This window comes from Narcine bancroftii, chromosome 1 (assembly GCF_036971445.1).
Source record: "Narcine bancroftii isolate sNarBan1 chromosome 1, sNarBan1.hap1, whole genome shotgun sequence".
In the NCBI taxonomy this organism is placed as follows: Eukaryota; Metazoa; Chordata; class Chondrichthyes; order Torpediniformes; family Narcinidae; genus Narcine; species Narcine bancroftii.
This window is the reverse complement of record NC_091469.1, coordinates 365,135,523-365,158,718: the sequence shown is the minus strand read 5'-3', so window position 1 is coordinate 365,158,718 and position 23,196 is coordinate 365,135,523. Positions and strand designations below refer to the sequence as shown.

At 41.2% G+C, this 23,196-nt stretch overlaps 1 protein-coding gene across 13 annotated transcripts in view; it reads right to left on the bottom strand.

The window, feature by feature from the left end:
- Positions 1 to 23,196, bottom strand: part of tpk1 (thiamin pyrophosphokinase 1) — a 410,665-nt gene that overhangs the window by 222,538 nt on the left and 164,931 nt on the right. For 12 of the 13 annotated variants that reach the window (XM_069912524.1, XM_069912533.1, XM_069912540.1 and 9 more), the window contains one exon: positions 8,040 to 8,135. The exons of the other annotated variant lie outside the window; for it this stretch is intronic. In XM_069912524.1, coding sequence (XP_069768625.1) covers positions 8,040 to 8,135 — 96 coding nt within the window. The remainder of the gene's footprint in view (positions 1 to 8,039; positions 8,136 to 23,196) is intronic. 13 annotated transcript variants of the gene reach the window in all.

The following is a 23,196-nucleotide window of genomic DNA, read 5'->3' as shown; positions in this document are numbered from 1 at the left end:
ATAATCCCTGATCTGTGTTACAAAGAAATCAAGATTTGTTTTGCTGTTCACAATTTGAGTTTTGCTTCAAGTAAAATTATAGGTGCTACAAATCTATAGTTAAAACAAAAATGCTGGAAATTTTCCAAAGAACAGTTTTGCATTGGTGGGAAGAGACCCTGTTATATTTCACGTTGATGACTTGCTATCTGATGGAATAAGTTAGAGTATTTACAAGGATGAAGAAGCAAAAATAAAATGGCGGCAATGTCAGAGCTGGTGTAATGGCAACACTGCCACAGGTGCAGACCTGCAGAGAGCGGGGAGTGAAGACACAGTGCTCCCTCATTGGGTCCAATCGCCCAGTACAACTGACGTCGGCTCTGTACAGGCTTTAAACGGCTTGTAATAAGAGCTGATGTTAATTTATTTTACAATTCTGCAACCACAAGGTCTGGGCCCAAGATTGCGGTGCCTAAAATCGCCAGCAGCATGAGGTTTGCAGGCTTTGGGGAAGCAGAGGACTGATGTAGGATGCTAGAAAATGGGGAGAGAGGCCATCCCCCATTTGAGGAGGAGGAGGAGGAGACGGGGGCGGTCCACAAGATGGTAACCATGGCAGCAAATCAGCAAGTGTTCTGAGGCTGAAGAACATACAGGAGGCAAAGCTGTTTGTTGGAGACTCTAGGCAAGTGACCCACACAGGCTGCAGGCGACTGCGGTTAACAGACACATCAGGCTGCAGACAGCTGGAAACTGGCTTAAAGGGGTATCAGGTATCGAAACTGGGATGTGAGAGTGTGCCAAGGTTGCTGGAGCCTTCCTGATTGTGTTAGAGGTTTGCAGCTGGAACTTGGGTTGCTGATGGCTTGGACTGAAGGCTGTGTGGCTGCGGAAGCACTGGAGGCGAATCCATGGATACTCAGTGATTTTTGTGGGACTTTCATTTGCTTCTCTTTCTCTGACTGTAAAGGGGTGCTGGGCAATTTATCTAATAGTAAATCTTCACATTTTCTGTTTTATTACGATAATAAAATGATCTTGAATCTTGAAAAAAAGTGATAAAGGAAACAATAAAAGGGAAAGTTTCTGACAGATAGAAAAAAAATAAAATGTTTGTGCCAGGAATAAATGCAATGGCAATGGGACAAGCTAAGAAATAATGAGTGTAAAGCAAGTGTTAATCAACTTGGTGAATCATTGTCTGAAACTGCTACAATATGCCAATTGAATGTTGAGTTTCTTTTCAACAATTTATATATATATAATATATATATATAAACTATGCAATTAAACCAAAAAAAATTCTATTGATCTTCTTGGAACACTGTTAGAGACAGAGTATAGAGCAGTGGTCTCAACCTTTACCTTTCCACTCACATACCACTTTAAGTAATCCCTATGCTATAGGTGCTCTGTGATTAGTAATAGTTAGTAAGGGATTGCTTAAGGTGGGTGTGTGAGTGGGAAGGGAAGGTTGGGAATCACTGCTTTAGACCCAATTGTTACTGAAAAATTTTGCATGAGAAAAATTGTAATTGGCCCATTTCCTTTGGACTTAATAAACCATGCATATAACAAGTCAAATAGGTACAATTGAAACAGTGGTTTTTCAAACTTTTTCTTTCCAATCACGTACCACCTTAAGTAATCCCTTACTAATCACAGAGCACCTCTGGCATAGGGAATACTTTAAGTGGTATGTGAGTAGAAAGTAAAAGGTTGAGAACCATTGGTATAGAGTGTGCAGATGGAGGTGGTAGAGGGTGGTGGTACAGAATTAAAGCAACAAAGTACACAAACCAAGGCATATCCCTGCAAATTATCCAAGAAATCTATTATGGAGATTGTATGCAGGTAGGGAATGCAATGCACAGATTGAAAAGAATTACTAACATACTGGCAAACACTCTCCAGATTTTAGTCAATTTCCCCAGCCCTTAGACAACAGGCTTAAAATAGGAAAAATTAAATGTTCATTTATGTAAGTAAGCTCAGCAACAAAAAAAAAATGGTGCCCTTGCAAATTGATCTTCCTTTTCATTATAAACCTATACTCTGTAAATTGTGGACGTTACCTGAACATAGCTGTATGTCATGATGGAGATAACATCCTGATCTGTTTGTAGAAGAACCCCTCATTTTGCACTAGTTGTTTTGTGACAAATAAACTTAAGAAGTAAATTAGTTACAAAATACTGATATTTAATTTAAGATGAATACTTTAAAAACTATAAAAGGAAATAACAATTGCTCTTAAATTGTGAAATTACAATACAATAAATACAAAGAAATTCATACTGTTAAAATAGAGGCATAGCTTCTGTTCATATCCTTTCCTGCTAACCCATGGTATAAGCCTCTGAGTTCTCAAATCATAAATATTTCAAACTGTAATAAGTGAAGCAAAATACAAATGTGCTTTCTCTCACCAAAGACCACTGATTCATTTCATTCAATCCACTGAACAGAAAAGTGCAATCTATGACAAAATGAAAAGAGCTGAGGCCATTGATTTTATTGTTCTTTTTGATTATTGTAAATGTAATATGCTTCATTTACCTCTGAATTTTAATTCATGTCCATACTAGTAATTTTTTTACAGGTAAAAAAAAGCACTTGGATAACATTTGCCACTGGAATTAATCACTTTGGGATGTTTTTGACCTAATTACATTAGAAAAAATGTAACTTTGGTATGGAACTATGTTCCACAAATAGTCATGTTCACTAACATAAATAATATTAATTAATTAATTTGGTCGTAGAATTCTCAGAATCAGAATCAGAATTTACTGTCATGAACAAGTCATGAAATTCGTTGTTTGTGGCAGCATCATGGTGTAAACATTCATATTCTAACCATCTTACAACATTAATATAAATAAAATTAAAATAGTAATGTACAAAAAGAACGGCAGTGTCTTCGGTTCATTGTTCATTCAGGAATCTGATGGCAGCCACTGCGCCATTGAGTGCTCATCTTTAGGCTCCTATACCATTTTCCATGATGGTAGCAGAGTGAAGAAGGTGTGGCCTGGGTGGTGGGGGGCTTTGAGGATAGAGGTTGCATTTTTAAGACACTGCCTCATATCGATGTCCTCGATGGAGTGAAGTCTGGTGCCTGTGATGTTGCAGGCCAAGTTAACAAACCTCTGGAGATATTTTCTTGTCCTGAGAGTTGGCGCCACTGTACAAGCAGAGATGCAACCAGCCAGATTGCTTTCCACAATATACCTGTATAAGTTTTTGGTGACATACTGAATCTCCTCAGACACCTCTCAAAGTACAGCCACTGGCAAACCTTCTTTGTGATTGCATCAACATAGAGACTCCAGGACAGATCCTTGGAGATGTTGACACACAGAAATTTGAAGTTCTTGACCCTCTCCACTACTGAGCCCTCAATGAGGTCTGAGTCATGTTCCCCTGACTTTCTTCTGAACTCTGCAATCATCTCGATTTTGATAATGTTGAGCACAAGGTTGTAGTCATAACACCATTTAACAAGCTGATCTATCTCCCTCCTGTACGCTTCCTCATTGCCGTTTATGATTGAGCAAACAACGGTGGTGTCATCGACAAACTTGAAGATAGCATGGGATTGTGCTTGGCCACACAATCATGGGTGCAGAATGATAAGTACGCATCCTTGGGGTGGTCCTGTGTTGATAATCAGTGAGGAGAAGATATTGTTTCCAATTCGTACTGACTGTGGACTTCTGATGAGAAAGTCAAGGATTCAGCTGCAGAGTGGATTTTCAAGTTTATCTGTAATTATTATTTATGTGTTTCAACATAAGGAATCCCATTACTGTCTCATGGGGATTGCAATTGTGACTAAGAACATTTTTAAGGTTCTAATTACAAGATAAATTTATGATTGGACATTATCTACCTTTCTTTCTGTGAATATTAATTTATCACTTCACTTGCGTGAAAGAAAGAAACAACAGCTTAGTCATTTTTTGTCGATTTGCTTTGGGATACTTAAATAAAGGCATTCTAAATAAAGGCATTATAAATAAATACCATTCTTACCATTGTACTTTCTTGAACCTGAATATAATATTGCAATACATTTTTTTTAAATGATTTCCAACAAACTGGCAAGTCTTTCCTTGTACTAATTAACATTTCAAACATTTAAAGCTAAACTTCTACATTTTATTTTATTCATCAGTAACATATTCAGTTCATATTTCATAAACTTGAAAAATGTTAATTCTGGAGTACAGACAAAGGGAACCTATTCCCCTTAATTAATTAACTGTCTTTAAACTTGACCTTCCAAGACTTTGGAAAATAAAGATTAGTACATTTCCCCATATCCAAAGTTCTGAATACCAAAAAGATCTAAAAACCAAACTTTTTTGTGGCGCCAACATGATGTAACAAGTTGAAAAAGATTTATCGCCCGACTTGCCCATGTGGAGCACTGAGACTCTGTTAGTGCCAGTTTGGTAACAACAGAGCTCAGAACCAGCCGGAAAGACAGGTGCTGAACCTGGAATCTCAAGCCGGTGAGTCAGGGGAAAAATTTGTTGAGAGGCTTAACTATTAAACCAAAAGGCATGAATGTCCTTGTTTCAAGTAACTCCCTCCCCGCTCTCTCTTTCCATTTCTTCTTTACCCTCCGCTGTACTTGGTTCACAAACTACGTGCCGCTGTCTCCCAGCCACAAGAGGTTGGAAGAATCCTTTGTCTAGTCATCACCAGGGAGAGCCGCCTCCCAGGCAGGATTGGGGGCCTTGGGCTCCTGGGCAGCAGCTGGGACCGTAGTCAGGACCAGCAGCGGTGGGAAGCTGTTGGGGACCAGCAGGGGCTGATGCTACTGTACTGTTTTTGGGGTTTTTTTGGTTTTGTTCTGGTAGCCGGAAAAAAAAACAATGTCTGGTCCCAAGTGTTTTGGATATGGAGAAATGTTCTATATTCTTATTTTAGCTTACTGCTTTACAAAATTAAATAAATTTTCAAATATAATCGATTTCAAGACCCATACTTGGTCTTCAATTTGCAGCTTCCATTCAGATCTTGTATGTCAAAAGAAATGTGAACCATCTTGGGTACAAAATCAGTATGTTAGACATTCCATGCATCTTTCCAAATAAGCTCTTGAATGAATTATTGTCAATCAAGTTACTGCACTCTGCTTGTTTAAGGAACTTAGGTAAATTGAGTAAATTCATAAACATATGTTGACTTCATTGCAGACTGTGCTGTGTGAAGAATTGATAATGCACATGGTAATACCTTTAATTAGTCAACAGAATAAAAAATTGCAGTACCTATTCTGAAAGGCCCTCATTAGGATAGCTTGTAACGTTTGCATGGCACAATAATTGCTGTACTTCTGTTACCTTGGTTTCCTTTTTTTTTAAGTAGGAGGGGACAAGAAATATCACATAATGTGAAAACTTTTTAAACCTAGCTAGTATCAGCGATGTTACTAAAAAAGGCAGAGTTTAAACCTGGGATCCTAGATCTCTTCCATGCTGGAAGCTGGTCAGGAGTGGGTGTCCATACATTCATAGTTCCTCTAATGGAAATCGGCTGCCTTCCTGAACGCTGCAGCATTTCGATACAGCAGTGTGGCTCATTCGGTTATTACAGGAGTCAAACAGAACTCTCCAGCAGAGTGGACTGTAAACATATGTTAGGCACGTTGTGCAAGGACAGCAGAAATAACAATGGATCAATTAGACTTGCATGATGGTCACAGGCATTTGTTTTATACTCTGACAATGCGATGCTAGAATTTGAACTGGTATACTTTGGAATTGTGAATTCAGGAATCCAGTTGACGAATCTAGAAATATATCCACAATACTCCTGTACCCAAGTGACTGGAAAAGAATGAGTTAAGGAATCTCATGCAGTTTATTTTGGGGTTAATATCACAAGAGGATTTTTCTGAGACAAGACAGAAAATAAAAATGATGTGAAGATCTCTGCACAAAGGCAACAACTGGAGACCTCAGTGAAACAAACCACCAAGCGGTTAAACCTTGTACAATTTTCCTGATAAACACATAATTGAGTTCCACATAAAATTATTGATAATCTCTGGAAACCCAGCCCATCTGCATTTTATTTTCCATGCATTAGTCCACGTTGACTTTTTCAACATTAAATTGCAAGGCAAATTAAAAAGTAATACTTCTTGATATTCTCCACCCACCCCCACACATCCCCTTCAACTAATGGTGCTGGAAAGAATTTGTAACCCCTTGAATCTGTCCATCTGACAAATAAAAATAACGAGTTACTATTTGTCACATTGTAGCAATTTGTTCAAATTCAGACAACTATCATTCGTTCTTAACAAGGTCCCAATTTCTCATATCTGATAACATCCAAGTGTACTAAAATATTATTTTTTAAAATATGTTCATTGTTCAGGATGTTAAGTATTCAGGTCTTCTTCTCGTGGGCTGCAATGAGATCTGGAGACATATGGCTTTGGCAAAATCCTACTGGACATCAATGAACAGGAAATTGACGATTCAAAGATATTGTTGATCAGAGCTTCAATCATTTGCTGACAATTAACTGTCTGAATGGGGAGTAATAAGCTGGAATGGAGTTGTTCTTTTTGAGTGAGGGATTTATCCAAGTAATTTTCAACCTCTTCATGTTATGCAATTATGAATGAAGTTGGTCAGATGTGGAAATCATACTGGAGTCAATTCTTCTATACTGTTGCTGGGTTGATATGCGGCCCCATTCCCTGAGTTTTTTCCATTTGCTACATCCAATGTTTTTACATTATTAAACAGGTCCATCAGTCCACCAAAGCTACAGTGACCAATAGGCACCCATTTTACCCTGATACAGTTTATTTTTCCAACAACTCTTTTCAGATTCCACCTCTTATCTATATGTTAAGGACATTTTACTGTTGCTAATTACCATATCAATCCACATCTTTGAGATGTAGAAGGAAACCAGAGCACCAGGAGCTAACCCAAGCAGTCTCAGGGAGAACATGCAAACGCCACAAAGACAGCACCAGAGGTAAGCTTTAAATCTTGATTACTGAAGTTGTAAGGTAACAGCACCGCGTCACCCTCAGAGGCCTGAAGTTTTGTATGCGCTTCCTTGCTTGGACCACATGAAACTTATGGCCATTGCTCATACGAACACCTGCAAATTTCAGGACTCTGTCAAGTTTTGTTTCTGACACAGAGCACTCCATTTCAGTTCAAGTTTACATTTATTGTCATGTGTGCCAAGGTATAATGAAAAGTTCTGTCAATTCTATCGATATGTAGGGACAGCAAAATGAAACACTATACAGAGTAGTTTCAGTGAGAGATTAGTCTGAATGGAGTCAGGGCAACACAATTTGCTTTGCTGGCAATTTGCTATCTATCTTCTGTTACTAAATGCCACATGGAGTTCAACATTACAATAGAACCTTGTGAGATTCTACATTCCCTTTCTTGGTCAGGGTCATTTATTCTGTTGATTGGTTTTAGGGCAATATGAAAAAAAAGGCAAGGAAGGGTACAATTTTGCATTTGCTTTCAATTATGTAAATATGTTTTAAGCACATTTAAATTTTATAATTTCATTATTTTGTTATCCTTAATTGTTTTGATTTATTTCATTTTTGTTAGTTGAATATATATTTTCTCAGATACATTCATAAGCAATAAAATTGTTGACAATTTGTTTAGACAACAAAATAGGGGGCATGGTTTTGCTACCTATTGAATGTTTCTGAATGAGTTTCAATGAGTTCATTGCATACCATTCAAACATCTCCTTCACATAGTTTGGGATCTGTATCACACAGATATTTGCTGCCCAGTTCCTGGATGCTCTCATTCGGAAGGAGCAATCACACTGACCTTGAACAGATAATCACAGGCCATAGGGCAACGAGCTGACAAAGTCCCCCGCACAGAAAAAAAAACACTAAACAAATATTTCCTTTAGTTGAATGATTTTTTAAAATAATGAAGTTGAATTTTGGTGAAAACAAAAAAATAATTTAAGCCAATACGGTCAGAATCCTTTGAAACAACTATAAAAACTGAATGTCTGCATATTACCTTCAATTCTTGATCCTTTATTTTCTGAAGAAGTATCTGTAAGCACTTGGTGAAGTCAGTGAAGTCCTGATCCATAGTATCAATAACCTCACACCCCTTGAAAAATAAAAGATTACAGGTGGCAAAGAAATAGACATAACACATAATTTGCAATACAGAAAAGTACAGATCAAGCAGTGTTCTTCCGTCGCCAAGTTATATATCCAAGGTTTCAGGCCTGATCCCTTCATCAAGGTATGAGAAAAAAGGATGAGGTGCCTGAGTAAACTAGTGGAGGTGAGAGGCAGGGGAGAAGCACAGGCCCACAGCCAGGTCAAAGGTTGATATTGATGGGAGAAGAGAAAACAGCTGGGAAGTGATAACAGGAGGGGATAACTTTTTGACTGGAGAGGAAAGGGGATTGGGAGCTGGAGAAAGGGAGACAGATTGGGAAAAAAGAGAGTCATGGGAGGACCCTAACAGAAATTGGAGAAGTCGATCTTAACATCATCTGGTTGGAGTGTGCCAAAACTGAATATAAGGTGTTGTTCCTTCAATTTGTGCATTGCCTCAGTTTGGCAGTGATTGAGGCCATGGACAGACATATTGGCATGGGAGTTGGATGCTAAACTGAAATGGTTGGCCACATCAAGGTGCCAACTACTGCAGCAGAGAGAGCGAAGCTGCTCAATGAAACGATCTCCAGTCTGCATCCAGTCTCTCCAATGTAGAGGGGCTACAACGGGAGCACCGGATGCAATAGATAATCCCTGCATATTCACGTCATGTTGCCTTACTTGTAGGGCTGTTTTGGGCTCCAATTGGTGGCAAGGGTGCAGGCATAGCATTTCATGTGGTTAAAGAGTTAGTAACCATTCTCATTCTTTTCTTTCTTCCTTTCTTTTCTTCTCTTCTAACACTTAACTATGTACTTTCCTTCATCTTTTCTTGGGATTGTCAGAGGGTAGGCGGCGGCGGCCCCGATCCGGGCAAGAGAAAAGGGGAGGTGGCGGCCCCGGCCTCGGTCGAGTGAGGCAGGTGGAGGCCCCGGTCTGGGCAGAAAGTTGTAGGCGGTGGCCCCAATCCGGGCAAGAGCAAAGGGGAGGCGGCGGCCCCAGCCTCAGTCGAGTGAGGAAGGCGGAGGCCCCGGTCCGGGCAGAAAGTTGGAGGCGGCGGCCCCGGTCCGGGTACAGGGAAAGCAGCGGCGGCCTCGGCCTACGAGCCAAGGACCTCGCTGCCACCTCCCAGCTTGCTTGGCCATGGCAAACGAACCATGGGTGTAAAGGGTGGGGCCAGTACTGCGCGCACTGCACTCCACCTAAAAGCTCCTTTGCGCAGGCCCGAAGAAAGGTCCACGTCCTCCCCCTCCACGTCCTCCCCCTCCATGTCCTCCCCCTCCACATCCTCCCCCTCACAAACTCAAGCTAGCATGCTGGAACATCAGAACCATGCTAGACAAGGCTGACAGCCACCGGCCTGAACGTCGGTCTGCCCTCATTGCATATGAACTCCTCAGACTTGACATCGAAATGGCCGCTCTCAGTGAAGTCCGCCTGGCAGATGTAGGCAGCCTCCAAGAACGCGACGCGGGCTACACACTCTACTGGTCTGGCAAGCCTTTGGATGAATGACGCCTATCTGGTTTAGGCTTCATGGTCAAGAACTCCATTGCCTCCAAACTCGAAAACCTCCCGACAGGCCACTCGGACTGGACCATGTCCATGCGACTCCCCCTTCAAAACAAGCGTCGCATCACCCTCATCAGTGTCTATGCTCCAACCCTCCAGGCGGAACCAGCAGAAAAGGACAAGTTCTACAATGACCAGCGCAACCTCATTCAATGCGCCCCTACAGCCGACAAGGTTGTCATCCTTGGCGACTTCAACGCTCACGTCGGCAAAGACTCAGAAACCTGGCCAGGAATCCTTGGCAAGCATGGTGTCGGCAAGTGCAACGACAATGGGCGCCTCCTGTTGGAGCTCTGCGCAGAACAGCGGCTTGTCATTACAAACACCCTTTTTCAGCAGAGGGACAGCCTGAAGACTACCTGGATGCAGTCCCGATCCAAACACTGGCACCTCCTGGACTACGTCCTGGTGCGAGAAAGAGACAAACGAGATGTGCTCCACACCAGGGTCATGCCCAGCGCGGAATGCCACACTGACCACTGGCTGGTTCGCTGCAAGCTCAACCTTCACTTCAAGCCAAAGACCAGGAACAGTAAAGCCCCCAGAAAGAGGTTCAATGTTGGAAACCTGCAGTCAGACGAAGTGAGAGGAAACTTCCAGGCAAACCTCAAAGCAAAGCTCGAGGATGCAATCCGCCTCATGGACTCGTCCCCTGAAACCCTCTGGGATCAGCTGAAGACTACCATACTGCAATCCACTGAAGAGGTACTGGGTTTCTCCTCCAGGAAAAACAAGGACTGGTTCGACGATAATAGCCAGGAAATCCAGGAGCTGCTGGCAAAGAAGCGAGCTGCCCACCAGGCTCATCTTACAAAGCCGTCCTGTCCAGAGAAGAAACAAGCCTTCCGTCACGCATGCAGCCATCTTCAGCGCAAACTCCGGGAGATCCAAAATGAGTGGTGGACTTGCCTCGCCAAGCGAACCCAGCTCAGCGCGGACAATGGCGACTTCAGGGGTTTTTATGAGGCTCTAAAGGCTGTGTATGGCCCCTCACCCCAAGTCCAAAGCCCGCTACGCAGTTCAGATGGCAAAGTCCTCCTCAGCGACAAGATCTCCATCCTCAACCAATGGTCAGAACACTTCCAATCTCTTTTCAGTGCCAACCGCTCAGTCCAAGATTCCGCCCTGCTCCAGCTCCCTCAACAGCCCCTAAGGCTAGAGCTGGATGAGGTCCTCACCCGGGATGAGACATATAAGGCAATTGAACAACTGAAAAGTGGCAAAGCAGCAGGTATGGATGGAATCCCCCCAGAGGTCTGGAAGGCTGGCGGCAAAACTCTGCATGTCAAACTGCATGAGTTTTTCAAGCTTTGTTGGGACCAAGGAAAACTGCCTCAGGACCTTCGTGATGCCATCATCATCACCCTGTACAAAAACAAAGGCGAAAAATCAGACTGCTCAAACTACAGGGGAATCACGCTGCTCTCCATTGCAGGAAAAATCTTCACTAGGATTCTCCTAAATAGAATAATACCTAGTGTCGCCGAGAATATTCTCCCAGAATCACAGTGCGGCTTTCGCGCAAACAGAGGAACTACTGACATGGTCTTTGCCCTCAGACAGCTCCAAGAAAAGTGCAGAGAACAAAACAAAGGACTCTACATCACCTTTGTTGATCTCACCAAAGCCTTCGACACTGTGAGCAGGAAAGGGCTTTGGCAAATATTAGAGCGCATCGGATGCCCCCCAAAGTTCCTCAACATGGTTATCCAACTGCACGAAAACCAACAAGGTCGGGTCAGATACAGCAATGAGCTCTCTGAACCCTTCTCCATTAACATTGGCGTGAAGCAAGGCTGCGTTCTCGCACCAACCCTTTTTTCAATCTTCTTCAGCATGATGCTGAACCAAGCCATGAAAGACCTCAACAATGAAGACGCTGTTTACATCCGGTACCGCACGGATGGCAGTCTCTTCAATCTGAGGTGCCTGCAAGCTCACACAAAGACAAAAGAGAAACTTGTCCATGAACTACTCTTTGCAGATGATGCCGCTTTAGTTGCCCATTCAGAGCCAGCTCTTCAGCGCTTGACGTCCTGTTTTGCAGAAACTGCCAAAATGTTTGGCCTGGAAGTCAGCCTGAAGAAAACTGAGGTCCTCCATCAGCCAGCTCCCCACCATGACTACCAGCCCCCCCACATCTCCATTGGGCACACAAAACTCAAAACGGCTAACCAGTTTACCTATCTCGGCTGCACCATTTCATCAGATGCAAGGATCGACAACGAGATAGACAACAGACTCGCCAAGGCAAATAGCGCCTTTGGAAGACTACACAAAAGAGTCTGGAAAAACAACCAACTGAAAAACCTCACAAAGATAAGCGTATACAGAGCCGTTGTCATACCCACACTCCTGTTCGGCTCCAAATCATGGGTCCTCTACCGGCATCACCTACGGCTCCTAGAACACTTCCACCAGCGTTGTCTCCGCTCCATCCTCAACATTCATTGGAGCGACTTCATCCCTAACATCGAAGTACTCGAGATGGCAGAGGCCAACAGCATCGAGTCCACGCTGCTGAAGATCCAGCTGCGCTGGGTGGGTCACTTCTCCAGAATGGAGGACCATTGCCTACCTAAGATCGTGTTATATGGCGAGCTCTCCACTGGCCACCGTGACAGAGGTGCACCAAAGAAGAGGTACAAGGACTGCCTAAAGAAATCTCTTGGTGCCTGCCACATTGACCACTGCCAGTGGGCTGATATCTTGGCGCCTCTTCCTTTGAGGAGCAACCTCCTTTGAAGAAGACCGCAGAGCCCACCTCATTGACAAATGACAAAGGAGGAAAAACTCAACACCCAACCCCAATCAACCAATTTTCCCCTGCAACCGCTGCAACCGTGTCTGCCTGTCCCGCATCGGACTTGTCAGCCACAAACGAGCCTGCAGCTGACGTGGACATTTACCCCCTCCATAAATCTTCGTCCGCGAAGCCAAGCCAAAGAAGACCAAAGGGGGTCATTGTGGTAAGGGATAAGTGGATGAGGGAGCCACAGAGGGAGCAGTCCCTACTGGAAGGTGGAGAGAGGAAAGTGGAAAATGTGTCTGGTGGAGGGATCACGTTGTAGGTGGCGTAAATGGTGGATAATTTGCTGGATGCAGAGGCTGGTGGAGTGGTAGGTGAGGGCAAGGGTAATTCTGTCCTTGTTGCATCTATGGCAGAAGGGGGCCAGAACAGATGTGCAGAAAATGGAGATGTGGGTAAAGACATAGTTGGTAGAGGGGAAGCCACATACTTTGAAAAAGGAGGACATCTTGGATGATCTAGAATGAAAGACCTTATCCTGGGAGCAGATGCGATGGAGGCGGAGGAATTGAGAGAATTTTCCTTCTCCATTCAGTTATTCCTTCCACCTATCATTTACCCGCTATTTTTCTCTTCTTCCCTTTCGCTCATATGCAGCTATGACCTCTTACCTGTGGCCCTGTGCTCCCTTTCTATCCCTCCCTCACCATTTTATTCAGGCACCTACCTGTATTTTTTTCTCATGAGCACGAAGCTTCCTTTGAGCATGAAGGGGCTCAGGAATGAAACATTATATTTGAATTATCAATTGAATAATGTATCTTTTCAAAACTGAAACAGGACATGATGTCCCTGAGCCATTGTGCATGAGTGGGTGGGGCACTATCCTTTCATCTAAAGAGTACTGTATGTCTACCAAGGAGAGATGCAAAAGACATTTAATTGAATGCCATCTTCTCCAGTTACACCAAAAAGTGCCAATTAGAGGATTTAAGTTCTAAATTTACCTTTAAAATTAAGGATAGTTTGTAAAACCTCCCTCCGGTATTTTTCAAGGCTGGGACATGTCGAAAACATATGAATTAAAGAAGCCTCTTCTTTCTTACATTTATCACAGTAAGGATTTGACATCTGAGTAGATACAAGATCATTTAACTTTAGACATATGAGCCCTATGTACAACTTTAAATTGTAATAAGCAATGAAGGGCACATAAGGATGTATTATTAACCAGCTTTAAATTAAATCCCAAACTACCTGTTTCATTTCAAGTCACTACCACAGCTCCATGTTACTCAATTTCTTTCCTCTTCCCCACTTTCCCACCAGCCACACACCTATTCTCAGCCCCACTGTTTCCACCACCAAACTCTGCACAAAAAAAACATTGCCACATCTTTTTAAACATTCTATTTCTCACTTTAAACTGACAATTATACCCTGGGGAAAAAAAAATATATGCCCTTTTTTGGAAAGATAAATAGAACATCACCCTATTATTTAAAGAGCAAGCAATTGAAGCATGGTGTTGCACAGAGAGACCTGAGAGTGCTTGTGCAGCAATCATAAAAAGTTAGTTTGCAGCTGCAGCAAGAGATCAAGAAGGCAAATGGATTCTGGACAGAAAGAGATGGAGAGGTGAAGAGACAGGCAGTGGATAAGACCAGTGGAAGGTGATCGGGGGGGGTGCTGCCGATGGGTTGAGAGAAAAGTGAAAAAGGGAACAGGTAAAGGTGAATAGAAACAGTGGTTTCAAGGACTAAATACTGATAGATAGGATAAGTATAATCACTGACAAAAGGCAAAGGAGGAAAAACCCAACACCCAACCCCAACCAACCAATTTTCCCTTGCAACCGCTGCAATCGTGTCTGCCTGTCCCGCATCGGACTTGTCAGCCACAAACGAGCCTGCAGCTGACGTGGACTTTTTACCCCATCCATAAATCTTCGTCCGCGAAGCCAAGCCAAAGAAGAAGAAAAATGGTTGATATGGACAGGGTGGGCTGAAGTGTTGTTTATGTGCTGTGTGACTCTATGAAGCATGTCCAAGTGCATAGCAGCCTGCTATTCGGTCTGATTTGATTTTGTGACATTATAGTCTCCTGGATGATTTGCTCTGTTTAACAAAAGAGCTCTGGCACAAAATTCAAGAAGTTTGATTATCCAAGGTAAGGCATTTTAATTTATTGACATCCATTAACCACTTAAACATACCTCCTTGGTACCATGTCTGTATTCTCTGTGACAGAGTATAGAGAAATGTTTTTGGGAGATAAATTGGGAAAGGTTTGTTAGAATAGATAACATACAAACACTTCCAAACATATCTTATTTAAAATACTGGAGCTTTCCCCCATGCTAGACATATCAGGGCCTCACAGCTTTTGCAAGACCTTTGAAGAGAGCTCAAGAGATTTCACTAATGGATTGTTGTTTACAAAAGGGAACAGGTGAAAGAGTTTATCAGAGCCACTTCTATCTGGAGCTGTTGTAATAGGGTCATGTGGTTTGAAAGCAGAGAGAGTCAAACAGGCTTTCTCTAAGAGAGAGAGAGAGAGAGAGAGAGAGAGAGAGAGAGAGAGAGGGAGAGAGAGAGAGAGAGAGAGAGAGAAAGAGAGAGAGAGAGAGAGAGAGAGATATCAGTTCTGCAGTGTTACAGCCAGCAGACCGTAGCTGGGACTGGAACAGGACAAGCTGGCAAGCTTGTGGACAGCCCATTTGGAAGAAGGCCAAAGCTCTTGTAGTTAACGTAAAAGGAGAGGATTGGCTGTCTATAATGTTTCACTTGGAATAAGAAAAAAACAAAAAGGAACTCTGTGGTGACTTGAAAGAAAGAGGTTATCATCTGAAGAACCCTGAAGGGGCAACTTTTGTCAGCAAGACATTGGAGTGGCTGATGGAAGTACATCAGTTGCAGATGTCCTGGAATAACAAATCTTTCTCTCTGAAAATTAACAAGAAGTTCCCTGAGCGGTAACCATTTACCTTTCAAGCACCAAAGCCTGGTGAACTTTATAAATGTTAAATTCTGTGCACAATATAAGAATTGCCTGCAACCAGTGAACTTGGAGAAATGAGAAGTGAGATTGAACTGTGAACCAAAGAACTTTTCTGAACATACACACACACTACATGCAGATGCACTTAGAATTAGAAGGGGATTAAGTTAGGTTAAGTAAGTTAATAGTGATAAGTTAAAGTTTGATTCTGTTTTCATGTTTAAAGATAATTAAAAGCAACTTTTGTTTAAGTAACCATTTGTCTTGGTGAATATCTATTGCTGCTGGGTTTTAGGATCCTTTGGAATCATAACTGAGATGTTACGAGCCCAGAGGATCCCAAAACCCAGCAGCAATAGATATTCACCACGACAAGTAGTAACTTAAACAAAAGTTGTTTTTAATTAACTTTAAACATGCAAACAGAATCAAACTTTTACTTATCACTATAAACTTAACTACCCAACTTAACCCCCTTCTAATTCTAAGCACATGTGTATGTAATGTGTGTAAATTTAAGAAAAGTTCTTTGGTTCACAGTTCAATCTCACTTCTCATTCTTCCAAGTTTACTGGTTGCAGGCAATTCTTATACTGTGCACAGAATTTAATGTATAAAGTTCACCAGGCTTTGATGCTCGAAAGGTAAATGTTTACCGCTCAGGAAGGTTGTTGAAGGTTTGCAGAGAGAGATGTGTTGTTCCAGAATTTCCACAACTGAGGTACCTCAATGTTTTGCTGATTAAAATTGCCCTCTCAGGGTTCTCCAGATGATAACCTCTTTCTTTCAGGCTACCACAGAGGTCCTTTTTGTTCCTCTTATTCCAAGAGAAAGATCAGACAGATAGGACTTCCAGCCATCTGCCACTCTGGAGCTTCTGTTTCAGTTCCAACAAGCTTCTCCTGGCTGACAGTGTTCAGTCTCTCTCTCCATCTGAAACTGCCACCCACATGTCCTTCTCTCTCTCACTTGCAAAACCACCCACCTTCTCCAGCAAACAATAGGAGCTAGTCTTCTGCTCCCATCTGTTGTTTTAGGTAAACAAACCTCTCAATTATCTTTGAGTGAGGACTTTGCAGAGAGGTCAGAAGACCTGACTCCAGTCCATTCATTTCATGATATCATTTCAATTAGCACCTACTTGTGAAATGTGCATAGCATTCTCTATAGTTTCTGTAAAGTCACTGAATATGAATTCTTCAGTATTTCAAATAAGATCAGTTTTAAAGTGTGTATGTATGTAACCTACTCTAATTTTACCAATTTATCTCCCAAAAACATCTCCAAATATTCCATTACATCTCTAATGAACAAATTGCACTGTAGCAACTTGCTAAGGGACTGACTCTATCTTAAATTATATAAATTAATAGATTGTAGACATTAAGTTGGTTGCCACTTTTAAAATCTAACAGCATCAAGGGCACCAATAGCCAGGCAAGGGCTGATTAATATTTCCATCATGCAGGAACCAGGATCCTCTCCACCTGGAATCTAACCATCATCCCTATGCATTAAAAGGCATTCCATTCACAACATCCCAAGATTCCCATTCATCTGCAGTTGAAACCCTCAACCACAACTGTCACCTTTAGACTTGACTATCTCAATCTCTCTTCGTCAACTCCTCTTGGTTCACTCTGTAAATTTGTGGATATCCAAATATGCCCATGCATTGATTCCACTCCTTCATTTAATCTTGCAGTCTTTTGACTTCAAGTAAATCATTGGTTCTATTTTAAACATCTCATCATCATTTTCAATTTTCCATCACAAACATATCCTTCCTTATTTCCATAATATTTGAAGGCTACCTAACATTGTTTTTTTAGCATTGCTCTTCATTATTATGAGAAAGTTGCCAGTGTTTTCAGTTGCAATTCCATGGCCTTTTTTTCATCTTATGACCCATTTTATCTTCTTGAGTTGCCCATAAAATTCAAACTTTTTGAAAATGTTAAGGACCTCTGTCCTAGTGTCTCTCTGAAGACGTAAAATACTTTAGGTGCTGCAATCTGGAATTTAAAAACAAACTGTAAGAAGAACTCAATGGGTCTGTAGAGGCAGAGGGATGGACAACATTTTGATTTGAGACTCTTCATCTGTCTTCATGTGACTTAGCTGCATAAATGGTGTCTTATGAATGTAAAAATTGTTGGGAATCATAACTGATCAGAACAACCACAAAAAAAATATAAGCTATAAAAACAAATTACAATTTTGGTTTCTGTGGTCAGTGTCCCTGAAAGTTTTCTCAGATTGATAAGGCTGTTTGGGAGAGTATTCTTAAAAGGGGATATGGGGATAGTGCCGGAGGATTGGCGCATTGCGCATGTGGTTCCGTTATTTAAAAAGGGTTCAAGGAGGAAGCCTGGCAACTATCGGCCTATAAGTTTGACGTCTGTGGTAGGTAAATTAATGGAGAAAATTCTTAGAGATAGTACTTATAAACATCTGGATAGACAGGGTCTGATCAGGAGCACTCAACATGGATTTGTGGGAGGAAGGTCATGTTTGACCAATCTGATTGAATTTTTTGAAGAGGTGACTAGGAATGTGGATGAGGGTAGCGCAGTGGATGTTGTCTATATGGACTTCAGTAAGGCCTTCGATAAGGTACCACATGGAAGGTTAGTTAGGAAGGTGCAGTCTTTAGGTATAAATTTTGAGATAGTCAAATGGATTGAACATTGGCTGAAAGGGAGAGGCCAGAGAGTGGTAGTGGATAATTGTCTGTCAGGTTGGAGGCCGGTGACCAGTGGTGTGCCTCAAGGATCTGTATTGGGCCCATTGTTGTTTGTTATATACATTAATGATCTAGATGATGGGGTGGTGAATTGGATTAGTAAATATGCAGACGATACTAAGATAGGTGGAATAGTGGATAATGAAGAAGGTTTTCAAGGATTGCAGAGGGATTTGGGCTGCTTAGAAAAGTGGGCTGAAAAATGACAGATGGAATTTAATGCTGATAAGTGTGAGGTGCTTCATTTTGGTAAGAAGAATCAGAATAAGACATATGTGGTAAATGGGAGAGCATTGAGGAATACAGAAGAGCAGAAAGATTTAGGAGTAACGGTACATCGTTCCCTGAAGGTAGAAACTCACGTGAATAGGGTGGTGAAGAAGGCTTTTAGTATGCTGGCCTTTATCAATCATTGCATGGAATATAGGAGTTGGGAGGTGATGTTGAGATTGTATAAGACGTTGGTGCGGCCTAATTTGGAGTTCTGTGTGCAGTTCTTGTCGCCTAATTATAGGAAGGATATAAACAGAGTGGAGAGAGTACAGAGAAGGTTTACCAGAATGTTGCCTGGGTTTAAGCATCTGGAGTATGGGGAGAGATTGTACAGATTGGGTCTTTATTCTTTGGAGCGTAGAAGGTTGAGAGGGGATTTGATAGAAGTATTTAAGATTATGAAAGGGATAGACAGAATGGATGTGGATAGACTATTTCCGTTAAGAGGAGGAAAGATTAAAACAAGAGGACATGAGTTAAGAATTAAGGGGCAGAGGTTTAGAGGTAACATGAGGGGGAACTTCTTTACTCAGAGAGTGGTAGCTGTGTGGAATCATCTTCCGGGAGAAATAGTGGCGGCGGAGTCAATTGTATTATTTAAGAAAAGGTTGGACAGGTATATGGATGAGAAGAAGATGGAGGGTTATGGGCATTGTGCAGGGAGGTGGGACTAGAAAGGGGTGTTTGGTTCGGTGCGGACTAGAAGGGCCTAATGGCCTGTTTCCGTGCTGTAATTGTTATGTTATGTTATGTTAAACTTTACACCAGTAAAATGCAAGAAGTTTTCCACTTTATTTGCCACCTATTGATCAATTAAGCACACCATCTTGCTACCATGTCTGTATTTTTTAATCAGCAAACTTGCCAAGGCTTTGACAGAACCTCTCAAACTTGCAGTCTCAACAGCCAAATGCTTCCTCATCCACAAGATCCCCTTCACATCTTACGACATAGATTTGGAAATTTAAACTATTTTCCATTGATTGAAAATTTTGGAATTCTCTACTTAAATGCAGAGTAAGATTTGTCCAGCTCACAGATTGGAGTGGTTTTAGAAGGTTATTATAACCTTTCCAAGTGGAATTGAGGATGAGGAATAAATGTGTATACTCCTTGTAACAGCTAAGCATGGTACTAGGAGTAAGAAGGTAACAGACAGGTCCTAAATGAAATCTGTAAATATGCTAAATATAGCACCTTTCAAATATATGACTGTGGGAGTTGACATTTCCACAAATGTGATTCACTGCTGCAACAAAAGAAAAATGTAATGGTAGAGTTAGGCCAAGACTGAAATGTGTGTTGAAATTATAATTTGGATTTAGATTTATTAATATTTATTGTGCTACAACCTCATGCTGGCAGAAGGTAAGGAGACCGATGTATGACACAATGACATATAGATCTGGAATTCAAAGCATGGTTTTCCCATCATAATCCTCGAATGCAATTCCTCATGGTAACAATCAGTTTCTTTCCAGACTGCTATTATTGAAAAAGTATTCCTATTTGGTACATAAAAGAGATAGAGACAGAAATAATACCAATTATATAGAAAGGGAAGAACTGAAAGTTTATGGAATCAGCTATATTTGTCTTTATTTGATGCTGGAAAGCATTATTTTGCTGTTATTGGTCAATTGGTGTAAGGGCGAAAGATGACAAAACACCTGTGGAAGTTATGCCATACAGATTTGAAACAGTCCTCCAATCTTTGAAGTCAGAACAAATCTCTCTCTCTCTGAAAACCGACAAGAAACTTCCTGAGCGGTAACTGTTTATCTTTCAATCACCAAAGCCTGGTGAACTTTATACATGTTAAATTCTGTGCAGAGTATAAGAATTGCCTGCAACCAGTGAACTTGGAAGAATGATAAGTGAGATTGGACTGTGAACCAAAGAACTTCTCTGAATTTACACACACATCACATACACGTGCGCTTAGAATTAGAAGGGGGTTAAGTTAGGTTAAGTAAGTTAACATTTCTGTTACGATCCCAAAGAACCCCAAAACCCAGCAGCAATAGATATTCACCACGACAAATAGTAACTTAAACAAAAGTAGTTTTTAATTATCTTTAAACATGAAAACAGAATAAAACTTTAACTTATAACTATTAACTTATTAACCTAACTTAACCCCCTTCTAATTCTAAGCGCACGAGTATGTAATGTGTGTGTAAATTTAAGAAAAGTTCTTTGGTTCTCAGTTCAATCTCACTTCTCATTCTTCCAAGTTCACTGGTTACAGGCAATTCTTATACTGTGCACAGAATTTAACATGTATAAAGTTCACCAGGCTTTGGAGCCCTCATCTTCATGGAGTATAAGAGTGGCAACATCACATTGAAGCTCTATTTTACAATGGCTGGACCACTCTTTACTTATTGAGTAGAGTTCTGTTTGGTACATTACAGGAAGGATAATGTAGCAACAGAGAGAGTTTAGAAGAGATTCACAAAGATGTTGCCTGGAATGGAGGACACAGTTATAATGAAAGATTAGATAATTCTTTCATTAGGGTTAATTCTCATGAGGAAATGGAAGGCTGATGGGGGTAACCTTACAGAGGTTTATAAAATCATAAAGGGCATATATAGGATAGAAAGTCAAAATTGTTTGCCTAGTTCCACACACTTAAGGTGAAGAGGGAAGAAATGTAAAGGAGGCTTTTGAGACAATTTTTTTCCTTACAGAGGATGGTGACTATCTGGAACAAGTTGCCAGAGGAGGTGGTGGATTACCTATGACACTCACCATCTCACTGCCACATATTTAAAAGATGTTTGAATTGGTACTTGGATAAGTAGAGCAATGCTCAACACATTTTACAGATGCACCAATGAAAGTAACATAAGGATGCATCACTGCATGGTACAGGTACTTCTCCAGCCATGACCACAAGGAACTTGCAGTGAATGTGGTTCAGACCATCACACAAACCTTCCTCCCCTCTATCGCATCTTCTATGCTTCCCACTGACTAATAAAGGCAACCAACATATCAAAGGACTCATCTTACCCTCCCCCCACCCACCAACCACACTCTATTCTCCACCTCCTACTGGGAAGAAGCTTCATGAGTGTTTCATGATTCAAGGCCAGTTTCTTTCCCCTGTGCTATCCAACTCCTGCACAAACTTCACATCAGTAAAATAACATTCCACTTACTCCTTTGCAATTGATCTCCATGTGGAATTCTACACTGTTTCACTTGCTGTACTTATGTATGGGTTGACTTCTGCTTCACACACTAAACCTTTTCACTGCACTTTGGTATAGGTAACAATAAACTTGAACCCCAGAGGGATACAAACTTCAAAGAGCAAATGAGATTGGTGTGAATAGGCATCATGATGTCAAAAGAGTCAATATCTGTGCTGTACATTTCTGTGATTCTATTAGATCAGATATTTCAGCTCAAAATGTCACAATGTGAGCTTCAGCTGTTGCTGTTTTATCATGGATATGTCTGGAGTGATCATGTGTCCAAAAGAGGAATGGAGAGATGTCCATCATCCAATATCCTCCACCCTTGCAATTAATAAGACTCTTTAACCTGGTGGGGTTTGCTATAACACCCAAGTCTACAAGAATTTTAGATTCTGTCCCCTAACAGGGCTTACTAAAAGGCAGAACTCCAAAGATTCTGATCACAAACTATTCTGCAAAATAGCTATGCACACAATATCATCGTTTCAGCTCGCAAAATTTCCTTTATGTGTGTTACAAGTTGGTTCTGCTCTCGCCATTGCTCAGTGCACTGAGCATTACTTTAACAACAAACTCACTTCCTATGACTTACCTGTAGCCAAGGAGGAAAAGTATGAATTGTGTAGGCTGCTTGGTCAAAGTATCAGCATTGCATATTTTCTTGAATGGGGTGGGGGAGGAGGGGGGTGAACAAGAGGCCATTATTATTTCTGATGAAGAGTACGTGGTGTGATAGTGAAAATGAAAGAGGAGAGGTATGTAAGAATCTTCACTGGCATATCATTTTACTTCCTCATTTGAGTGGCCTCCCATTCCAGGTCATTATACAGAACACAAGACCCCGATATTGTGAGATGCTGTTATTTGTTGGAAGATGATAGAGATATACCAATATAGATTTCTAAAAGGTAAAATTCAAACAGGAACTGGGGAAACGCCTTCATTAGTTATCAGCCTGAAACATCTTTCCTCAGATAAAGACCACTATTCCTGCTGAGTGTCTCCAGCATTAACTGTTATCATTTCAGATTTCCGATAATTGCAGTGTTTTGATTTTCATTTATTTTATAAAAGGCATGTTATGTTCAGGAAGGAAAAATGCATGGTAATAAAAATGGAAACCATAGATGAAGAATAACTTGGAGAATTATGAATTTAAATTCCATAAGGATGGATTGAGAAATTGAAGAAAAAATAGATGTTTACAGCTAATGTCATTCAAAGTCTTTGACCTAATATGACAAATGTTTCTCCTTCCATAGATTCTGTCTGACTTGAGTGTTTCCTGAATTTCCTGCTTTTATTTGAGGCCTATTATCATTTGGTTTTCTTTCTTACATCACTGTCAAAACTTCAAAAACCAAGGTGCAGCAAGCTGACACTCAGAAAACCATGTGACAGCATATGAGGGAACACTTTGAATCTCGTGATCATAATGCCATTAATTTCAACATAATTATGTATAGGGACACGACTGGTCCTCAGACTGAGATGTTAAATTGGGAGAAAA